This window comes from Hemiscyllium ocellatum, chromosome 14 (genome assembly GCF_020745735.1).
Source record: "Hemiscyllium ocellatum isolate sHemOce1 chromosome 14, sHemOce1.pat.X.cur, whole genome shotgun sequence".
In the NCBI taxonomy this organism is placed as follows: Eukaryota; Metazoa; Chordata; class Chondrichthyes; order Orectolobiformes; family Hemiscylliidae; genus Hemiscyllium; species Hemiscyllium ocellatum.
In genome coordinates this window covers 32,139,499-32,150,775 of record NC_083414.1, presented here as the reverse complement: position 1 = coordinate 32,150,775, position 11,277 = coordinate 32,139,499, and the positions used below count along the sequence as shown (strand labels likewise).

At 39.5% G+C, this 11,277-nt stretch overlaps 1 protein-coding gene across 3 annotated transcripts in view; it reads left to right on the top strand.

Annotated features, from left to right (window-relative positions):
- Positions 1-820: 820 nt before the first annotated feature.
- The window catches only part of actr8 (actin related protein 8), a 36,989-nt gene continuing 26,532 nt past the window's right edge, over positions 821-11,277 (top strand). The window contains exons 1-6 of one of the 3 annotated variants that reach the window (XM_060835164.1): positions 821-1,241; positions 6,005-6,175; positions 7,086-7,196; positions 7,569-7,673; positions 9,191-9,364; positions 10,724-10,817. In XM_060835164.1, the coding sequence (XP_060691147.1) occupies positions 1,128-1,241; positions 6,005-6,175; positions 7,086-7,196; positions 7,569-7,673; positions 9,191-9,364; positions 10,724-10,817 (769 nt within the window). In that variant the 5' untranslated portion in view covers positions 821-1,127. Of the gene's footprint in view, positions 1,242-1,276; positions 1,397-6,004; positions 6,176-7,085; positions 7,197-7,568; positions 7,674-9,190; positions 9,365-10,723; positions 10,818-11,277 lie in introns of those variants that run through there. The other 2 variants (XM_060835163.1, XM_060835165.1) reach the window with 2 other exon arrangements.

Sequence of the window (11,277 nt, the reverse complement as noted above, 5' to 3'; positions counted from 1 at the left end):
TTGGCCATGGTAAATTGTCCAGTGTTCAGGGATGTGTACGTTTGGAGCATTAGTTAGGCATTATATGTATGGGAATGGGTCTGGGTCTGGATAGGTTACTCTTCAGCAGGTCAGTGTGGATTTGTTGGGCCAAAGGGCCTGTTTCTACATTGTAAGGATTTTATTCTACAAAAGACAAATCACTGGAAAATCTCAGCAGATCCAGCAGCATCTGTGGAGAGAAAAGAGACCATGTTTCAAGTTCAGTGACCCTTCAAAACTAGAAACAGCCGGGAAGAAGTATTTATGCTGATGGTGGAGACACTGGGAAGAAGTAAGCAAACTGGTGGATATGAAGCCCAGAGCCCAAACAAAGGGGTTGTTGATTATATGCCAGAAAAGAAGAGAAGCTAAATAGGGTTACAAAGTTAAAAATCACACAAAACCAGGTTATAGTCCAACAAGTTTATTTGGAAGCACTGCTTGGTCTCGCCGATGTACCATGCCTCGGGTCATCCTTGCCTGCAGCGTATGAGATCGGCAATGTTGATCAAGTCACATGAGTACCCACTATGTACATGTCGGAAACATGCAAACACAGAGAGACCACTAACAGGATCTAAGATCTGCAGATATGGGGTAGGGAGCATTAAGGGAGAGGACCTGTAGACACAGAAGGGAGCACAGAAATGATCTGCAAACACAGGGATCAACACTGAGACAGGTTTTGCAGACACAGTGAGGGTAGGGGGCATTGCCACAGGACCTAGGATGTGTTTTGAGAGAGAATTTGTAAGCACAGAGGTCAGCACTGGGACAGGATCTGCAGACATGGCAAGATCGCTGACAGGATCTAACATCTACACTGGGACAGGATCTGCAGACATGGCAAGATCGCTGACAGGATCCAGCATCTACACGGAGAGGTCACTGATAGGATCTGCAGACACAATGAGATCATGGACAGGATCTACACAGACAGGATCTGCAGACACAGGGAGATCGCTGACAGGATCTAGGACCTACACTGAGACAAGATCTGAGAGGTCACTGGCAGGATCTACATTGAGAGAGGATCTGCAGACACAGGGGGAGCGCTGACGCGGCTTCGAAATTGTGACTCGGTGTCGGGTAGGGAGCCGGTAAAAATGACCCAAGTGGAACAGGACAACGGCAAAGAGAAAGAGAAGGAAAAAGAAAAGGAACAGCGGGGGGTGAAGCGTCCGATAGTCCCCGCTGCCATCCCGGAATCAGTCCTCGAGGTGAGTGCGAGCCGGAACCGTGTCCCTAGGCCGAGAGCGAGCATCGAGCGGTATTGAGTCACGGCGCTGACTGGCTTTGTGTCCTCACAGCCGGCCTGGGCCTGGACCGAAGGCCGCGGCTTGGGCCTGGGCCTCACCGCTGGCAGCCTTCCTGGGTGAGTTTTAGCAGCATTGGGCCAAGTTGTTATCCATCTCTTATTCAAACTGTCAACATTTGGTTCCTTAAATATTGCAGCAGTATATTGTGAGGTGTATTAGAGGGGAAACGATTAAATTCAAACAAAATATGTTGAAAAAACATACAGACGCGAGTAGTGTTACAATAAAGATACATTATTCCTGTTGAGAAATTAAATCTCAATACTTTTATGTAGTATTTAAAGAACCTTAAGACTTCATTTATGGCTTATCTTACCTGCTTTGAGAAGCTGGTGCTACTTTATTGAATTACAGATGCTGTAGAGAGTGTGTTAAGGGTAAAGCAATTCTGGGATCTTGATTCATCACAAGAAATAATGAGTGTTGAATGTTGATTGCATCTGACTTGGATGTTAGGGTGACCCTGTCACAGAGCTTGACCTTAATTGGTGATAGACTGCAGGTGGAGAGGTGACATTAAGATTAGATTGATCTCTTGACTGGTGATAGAATCATAGAAATGTACAGCAGTCAAACAGACCCTTCAGTCTAACTTGTCCATGCCGGCCAGATATCTTAAATTAACCTAATCCCATTTGCCAGCATTTGGCCCATATCCCTTTAAACCCTTGCTATTTATATATCCATCCAGATGGCTTTTAAACGTTGTAATTGTACCAGCTCCCACTACTTGCTCTCACAGCTCATTCCAAACACACACCACCCTTTGTGTGAAAAAGTTGCCCCTTAAGTGCCTTTTATATTTTCCCCTCTCACTTTAAACCTATGTCCTCTTGTTTTGGACTACCCCCTCCCGGAGAAAAGGTCTAACCTATTTATCCTATCCATGCCCCTCTTTCAAGTCACACCTCAGCCTCTGACACTCCATGGAAAATAGTCCCAGCCTATTCAGCCTCACCCTTTAGCTCAAACTCTTCAATCCTGGCGACATCCTCGTAAATCTTTTCTGAACCCTTCCATGTTTTATAACATCCTTCTGATAGGAGGGTGATGGACTACAATTAATGAGCAAATTACTGCAGATGCTGGAATCTGTACTGAAAACAACAAATGCTGGAGATCACAGTGGATCAGACAGCATTCATGAGAGAGAGCAAGCTAACATTTCAAGTCTAGGTGACTATTTTATTAGAACTGATGTGTACTTCAGCTCTGATGAAGTCATCTAGACTCAAAACATTAGCTGTCTCAATGGATGCTGTCTGCCCCGCTGTGATCTCCAGCATTGGTTGTTTTCAGTCCAGTTAGTGAGCTGTGGTTAAGGGAATTGATCATGCATCCAGTGGCAGTCAAATAGACTGCTGTAATCTGAATGGTACTGAGCTCAAGTAATATGTCTAATTGCACTTACAAATACAATCCCTACAGTGTGGAAGCAGGCCATTCAGCCCATCGAGTCCACACTGACCCTCCTGACCCTATCCCTATAATCCTGCATTTCCCATGGCTAATCCACTTAGCAGAATATCCCTGGACTCTATGGGCAATTTAGCATGGCCAATCCACTTTACCTAACTATGAGAGGAAATCGAAGCACCCAGAGGAAACCCAAACGAACAGTCTATACGATCATAAGACATAGAAGTGGAAGCATGGCCATTCAGCCCATCGAGTCCACACTGCCATTTAATCATGGCGATGGGTGTTTCAATTCCACTTACCAGCACTCTCCCCTTAGCCCTTAATTCCTTGCAAGATCAAGAATTTATCAATCTCTGCCTTGAAGACACCCAAAGTTCCGGCCTCTACTGCGCTCCGTGGTAATGAATTCCACAGGCCCACCACTCTCTGACTGAAGAAATGTCTCCTCATTTCCGTTCTAAATTGACCCCCTCTAATTTTAAGGCTATGCCCATGGATCCTAATCTCCCTGCCTAATGGAAACAACTTCCCAGTGTCCAGTCTTTCTAAGCCATGCATTATCTTGTAAGTTTCTATTAGACCTCCCCTCAACCTTCTAAACTATAGTGAATACAATCCCAGGATCCTCAGCCGATCATCATATATTAGGCCTACCATTCCAGGGATCATCCATGTGAATCTCCGCTGGACACACTCCAGTGCCAGTATGTCTTTCTGGAAGTGTGGGGCCCAAAATTGGACACAGTATTCTAAATGGGGCCTAACTAGAGCTTTATATAGTCTCAGTAGGACGTCACTGCTTTTACATTCCAACCCTCTTGAGATCAATGACAACATTATATTTGCTTTTTTAATCACGAACTCAACCTGCAAATTAACAGAGAATCCTGGACTAGCACTCCCAGATCCCTTTGTACTTTGGCTTTAAGAATTTTCGCACGTTTAAAAAATAGTCTATGCCTGTATTCATTTTTCCAAAGTGCAAGACCTGTCTAAATCTTTCTGCAGCCTCCCTACCTCCTCAGTACTACCTGTCTGTCCGCTTAACTACTTCTTATCATCGGCAAACTTAACCAGAATGCCTCCTGTCCCTTCATCCAGATCAGTCATCTGGGTGGAATTGAACCTGGGGTTGTGAGTCAGCAGTGCTAACTGCTAAGCTGCCCTCACTGTTCCACCTAAGTAGTAGTAATTGGTGAGTAACATTTATTCAGTCATATTCATAAGTTGAGTCTTACAGGTGGTGGAAAAGCTTTGAGATCAGGAGGTGAGCCAATATTCCAGAGGATCCAACTTCTGCCTTTTTTAATGTCACAATGTCAGAATTAAACAAGATCCTAATCAATGTTAACTACTTTCAAGGCAATGATAAGGGATTTGTCTAATGGTGGCATCAAAGGTCAGGGCAGATGGTTGAACACTTTGGTAATGTTTGTTGTTTGTGGATATTTTCCTACTTAACCTGTTCATAAGTATGATTGTTGCATGTGATGCTTGGTTTTTATCTGCTTCATTCTCAGAATAGCTGGATATGGAAATTGTCAGCTAACAGTTTTCCTGCTGAGCTATGTTGAAGCAAACTTAGAAACCATATATATTATAGAGGATATATAGTCACATGACATACCTAGACTTCAAGTGTAAATGTGATGAATTATGACTGAGGAATAACCTTTAAATATCACCAGCGACAAAATATACAAGTTACCCAATTGTTTTAAACTTGAGCTGGACAATTTAGAAGGAAGACAGCTAAGGTATGTGTGCTTAACTAATCATTTTAGATTTGCCTTTGAACAGGAGACTCTTCAAGTCTCGTTTTCTCAACGTTCAAATGGCCAGCATTCCAGGAGCAGAGAACAAGAATGGTACCAGCCATTCTCCTTGAAGTCATAGAGTCTTATAGATGTACAGCACGGAAACGGACCCTTTGGTCCAACCAGTCCATGCCGATCAGATATCCCAACCCAATCTAGTCGCATCTGCCTGCACCTGGCCCATATCCCTCCAAACCCTTCCTATTCATATACCCATCCAAATGTCTCTTAAATGTTGCAATTGTACCAGCCTCCACCACTTCCTCTGGCAGCTCATTCCATACATGTACCACCCTCTGTGTGAAAAAGTTGCGCCTTAGGTCCCTTTTATATCTTTCCCCTCTCACCCTAAACCTATGCCCTCTAGTTCTGGACTCCCTGACCCCAGGGAAAATATTTTGTCTATTTACCCTATCCATGCCCCTCATATTTTTTGTAAACCTCTATAAGGTCACCCCTCAGCCTCCGACACTCCAGAGGAAACAGCCCCAGCATGTTCAGCCTCTCCCTAAAGCTCACATCCTCCAACCCTGGCAACATCCTTGTAAATCTTTTCTGAACCTTTTCAAGTTTCGCAACATCTTTCCGATAGGAAGGAGACCAGAATTGCACGCAGTATTGCAACAGTAGCCTCACCAATGTCCTGAACAGCTGCAACATGACCTCCCAACTCCTGTACTCAATACTCTGACCAATAAAAAAAAGCATACCAAATGCCTTCTTCACTATCCTGTCTACCTGCGACTCCACTTTCAAGGAGCTATAAACCTGCACTGTAAGGTCTCTTTGTTCAGCAACACTCCTTAGGACCTTGCCATTAAGTGTGTAAGCCCTGCTAAGATTTGCTTTCCCAAAATGCAACACCTCGCATTTATCTGAATTAAACTCAATCTTCCACTTCTCTGCCCATTGGCCCATCTGGTCAAGATCCTGTTTAATACTGGGAGGAGTTCCTTACCAATCATTCGAAACGGCACCAACTTACTCATGAAGCTACAACATGCTGAGCCCAAACACCACTCATAAATGAGTGGTAGCAGAGAAAGAAAGAAAAAGAAGCAAATCCCTCATTACCTTGTGGGCCATGCTGCCCCATATCCCCAAAAATCTGCAGATTGAAAACTGGCCTGTTCAGGCACATGAAGACTACATCAAAAATTAACCTGACACTGAGTAGGCAACATCCTTAATTAGGATAATGGACGTCTTATTAAAGCCAAAAAATAGGATTAGAGATTTGAAATTAAATTAATAAAAGTGAGTTAAAAATATTGGAGAAAATATTACCCAAGGATTTCAAAATGTTTGGAATCAGTAACCAACAGAAGATGACTAAAGTTTAGTTACATTTTGAATCCTTGATTTTTTTTGTGTACATTCTAAAAATTGGATCCAAACTAAACCTTTTAATATTTTCTTTTGAAGCCAATTCAGAGTAACTTCATTGTGGTTATTCATCCTGGTTCATCTACTCTAAGGATTGGACGAGCTGCAGATACGCTTCCTGTTTGTGTACCTCATATTATCGCCCGAAGACATAAACAACAAGGACAGCCTCACTATGAGGATCCATGGCTACATAGGGATGGTCTCAATGTAAGTTTGCTTTGCTGTGTGGTTGCCTTTTTTCCTAAGTATCTCCGCTAAACCTTTTAACTGTTGACGTTCATATTGGAGATAATCATGGTGAGAAATCATTGGCCCTAGTTTTGATGTCAGCTACAAAATAACACCATGCTATTCTTGAAGAAAACTGCCTACAATAATTTTGTAATCTTTCCCTTTCCCAACGGAAAACAGGGAACAGGGATTGCCTGGTGTGACATCATCAAGCAAGGTAAATAAGCAACCCTATTTAAATACTCCCACAGATAACAAGCTAAGCAGTAAAATGCACTAATTATACTTTCAATTAAATTTCAGTGAGTGGAACTGGTGACTGGGCATACATTTGAGATGAGGTTAGATGCTAAAATCACAAACTATATTTTCAAATCATAGTTTAAAGATTTAATATCCTGCAAATATTAAATTAATTTTCGAGAACCAAAGAAATTTTTAGCATGCTTATGAACTTAGTATGCTGTCAAAAGTCCGGTCACACCTCTGTCAATGTGTTGTAATTTTCCAAGAGGTTTTGAAGTGAGATTAATAGCATAAAAGAAAAAATTCTGTCAACATACATATTTACTCTTGACTAAACTGTGGGAAACATCAGCAGTGTACCATGTGGAAAAGTGTTGAATCACTGATTGCACCTTCTCAAATTCTGTGTTTAGCTCACATGTTGTTTCCCAAGTTGCTGTCAATTTCAGAGGCACATTGACCATTTTGCCAAACACACTGCAAATTCTAGGCCCAAATATCCTATCTCTGAGAAAACAAATTTCATCAGTTTTGTTCATTGGAGAAATGTGTGTTTATGTAATAACTAACTTAATTGCTAATGCAATGCTAATCTAAAGTTGGAAATTAAAATATCAATTAAATTTGTTTTTCTTTAAAGAAACCAGAAAGTAATGAGCAAAGACAGAATGGCCTTAAAATGGTAGATCAAGCTATATGGTCCAAAAAGATGTCAAATGGTGCGAGGCGAATACCAGCTCCTCCAGATCAGGTACAATACTGCAGTTTTCTGGGGTAAGATTTTATTACAGTATTAATCTTACCGTTGGGAAGTGGTGGGTAACTTTGCTTTCTAAAATAAATTTGGTGAATACCTGTATTCCTTATTGGGGTATTACTTCGGTAATTACACGAAGGTATGATCGATTGTTTCAGATCATATTGCTAAACTCTTTATAGTTTGAGAATTTCCAGAGAGTTTACATTAAATTTTATTGCACCAAAAAATTTGAAATGCAAAATGCTTTAAAAAAAGATGGTGCGCAGCAGGGTGTATGTTTCCCCAATATGAATATAACATATGTATGAATTTGAGAACTTTGAATAGTGGATGGCACATTATAACATTTTATGTCTTTTTCAGGTGAGGGCATATAACAAACAGATGAGGCCAGCAGTCTTGGACAACAATTCAGGGGTCAAATGGACAAACACGTCACATCAACCTGAGTTTCTTGTAGGAGAAGAGGTAGAGCATTTTGTTTTAAATCTTTATATAAACTTCACCAACAATGAAACTTTGTGAATTTCAGACTGTGGTTATTAAGCTGTGTAATTACAAAGTAACTTCTGCCAGCTGTGAAATGTGATGTCAGAAAGTCCTGAAATGTCTCAAATAAATTGTGACTTGGACAAGTTTTAGACTTCATTCAGTGGTAGCACTCTTGCTTCTGTGTCAAAAGGTTAAGAGTTGAATTCCCATTCAAAGATTTGAGGACATAATTTAAGTTCACTCTTCAGTGGAGTTTTAAGGGTGCACTGTTGTATCGATTAAGCTAATAAACCAAAACTGTATCTACCCACTCAATCGAATATAAAAGATCAGTTAGCCTTAATTTGAAGACACACAAGGTCAATTTTTTTTTATTCATTCATAGTATATGATGTCACTTGCCATAGAAGATGGTGGTGAGCTGTATTCTTCAACTACTGCAGCCCATTTGCTGCACGTACACCAACAATGCAATTAGGAAGGGTATTTGAGCATTTTGATCCAATGAGAAAACAGTGAGATAGTTCCACGTTAGAATGATGTGTGCATTAGAGGGATCTTGCAGATTATGATATTTCTATACATCTGCTCCCTTCTCCTTCAGGATGGTAGTGGCAGCTGATATGGAAGTTGCTGTTAAAGAAACTTTGGTGAGGCTACTGCACTGTAGTTATTGATGCAATTGTGCATCAGTAGTGAAAGGAGGGAATGTTGAAGATGGTGGATAGGGTACCATTTATGTGGGCTGCTCTGTCCAATATCATGTCAGATTTGTTGTTGGATCCCCCAGATCAGAGGAGAATATTCCATTACACTCCTGACCTATGGCGTATAGCTGATGGACAGCATTGGAGAGTCAGGAAATGGGTTAGTCATTGCAGAATTCCCAGCTTCTAACCTGTTCTTGCAGTTACACAATATATATGATTGGACCAGTACAGTTTCTGGTTAATGGTAATCCACAGGATGTTGATAGTTGGGGCTTCAACAGTGGTAATATTAATGAACGTCAAGAATTGGTAGTTACATTCCCTCATTGCGGAACATTTGTGTGGTGCAAATGTTCCTCGCCACTCGTCACCTCAAGCCTGGATATTGTCCAAGTTTTGCTGCATATGCACAAGGACTGCTGTTGTTTAAGGAGTTGTGAATGAAGCTCAATGTTGTGCAGTCATTAGTAAGCATTCCTTTCTTATGCTGGAGAAAAAGTCTGAAACATCTGAAGATGACTAGGCCTAGGACACTGCCCTGAGGCACTCCCACAGTGATGATTTCAGGTTGAGATGATTGATCTCCAAAAACGACAATCTCCTCTTTATATATGTTGCAGCATAGGAAAACCTTTTGTACCAAGTTGGTCTGTTCCAATATTGTTAGAATATAGTGTGTTTTGTTTTTGTGTTAATTCAGTAATAGATAAAACAATAATTTTGTATCGAAATAGAAACTGAAATTATACAATCCAATATTGTCAATTTATTCTCTTCCAAAAGGCATTGTATGTAAACCCATCAGATTGCTACAATGTACATTGGCCAATTCGCAGAGGTCAGTTTAACCTTCACGAAGGACCTGGAGGCTCTCTCACTGCAGTACTGGCTGATCTGGAAACTATTTGGACATACGCCATTCAGAAGTTCCTTGAAATACCTCGTAAAGATTTAAAGGTTAACATTAGCTTCTTATTGAAAACAGTTAAACTCTTAGAATTTATTTTATTATGAAGTATTAAAATTATTGACCACTTTGCTATCAATTATGTTTTGGTGTAAATTTTTTATTATTAATAATTTATTGAAATTAGGAAACCATGTAGATTGGACGTTATTGCTTTTGTTTTATAACTCTCTTTAATTCACTTAGACAATTAATTCCCTTTAACAAACATTATCATTTTTAATGAGAAATTGAATGAAAACAATGTTAGAATTTTTTTTGTATATTTTATATTTTGTATTGTTCCCTGTATTAGGAACATTTGATATTGGTGTTCCTTCTTCATTTACAATATTTAAATTTTCAGCAATTTAAAGGTAGTAATACACTGTGATAATACGAATATAATTTCTCGGAATAATGCTAATATTGCCTATGGAAACTTAATTTGGATTAAAATTATCTGATTTAATGTGGAATTGGTCTGTGGCAGCAACATGATGTATATTCATAGAAAATCAGCAAGCAATTTTGTACCACATCAGTTTTTATTTTCATTGACTTGCAAATTATTGTCAAAATTTTTAATTTCTAACTATGTAAAAGCAACAGTGGGGACTAGGAAATTATTCTCCTGAAGAGTTTAAATTAATGTTCTGTAAACATCAGTGGAAAACAGATTAGGCATAGTGGAAAATTGTGTAAGTATTTTGCTGCAAATCCATTGTGCTTCCACTCTAGACGAGTTACATTTCAATTGAATTTTAATTTCCTGCTTCCTCCTGCCTTTTTTAAAAATCTATTCCACTTAATCAAACCTCAAGACCAATTTCATCGATTTCCATTATCCTTTAGGAGTTATTGACATGTCCTAAAAACCTGGACTGTGGCTTACTGAAAATTGGTTCCAAAGCCAGTTTCTCAGCAAATCAGGTTTTCTTGATTAAATGATCATTCCAATATGAATAAGTGTGCATCTAGCGCACTGAAGGTGAATTTGCTGTAGTTTTTAATAAAATTGTGAAATTCTGTAACATCTTATGTATTTCCATATTTGGAACACCAAGTTGTAAGGGAGCAACAGGGAAAATTGCAGAAGTTCTTTAATACTGTGCTGGAGTGAGTCTTTATTATGCCCTCAAGCCCATGGAAAGTACTTGGGAGCAAAATATTGCTCGAATGTTTAAAATATATTTTACTATTAATAGGTAGAACCTGACATAGGAGTATTCATGGTATTGTGAAACAATGTTGCAGTCCATTCAAGAATTTTAATGTGCAAAAATTATATTAAAGCACGTCTTCTTTGCATTTCACTTTTAAGATATTATTTACAATGTAGTATTAATTGCTATGTTTTAATTCACAAGTATTACAGGTGTATTCTGCTAATCCCAGATATCTACAACAGACAACATGTTAAAGAATTGATAAACCTACTTTTGAACAATATAGGATTCTCAGGTAAGCATACATAGTATGTTATTGCCAGTGATCAAGGTGCATACATTTATTTTTAATATATACATATACAGAGGGTTGGTCTGCAGGTACACCAAGTAATTAGGAAGGCAAATGGAATTTTGTTCTTCATCGCTAAAGGGATTGAGTTTAAAAGCAGGGAAGTTATGTTGCAGCTGTTCAGGGTACTGGTGAGGCCACACCTGGAGTACTGCATGCAGTTTTGGTCTGCTAACTGGCACTACAGTGTGTGCAGAGGAGGTTCACTAGGTTGATTCTGGATTTGAGGGGTTTGGCGTATGAGGAGAGACTGGGATTGTATTTATTGGAATTCAGAAGACTGAGGGGGCTCTTATAGAAACATATGAAATTATTAAGGGAATAGTTTTTTTTGTAGATATTTTTATTGAAATTTAACATTTTTGCAAATTTACAAAAATAAACAAAACTCTCAAATACAAAT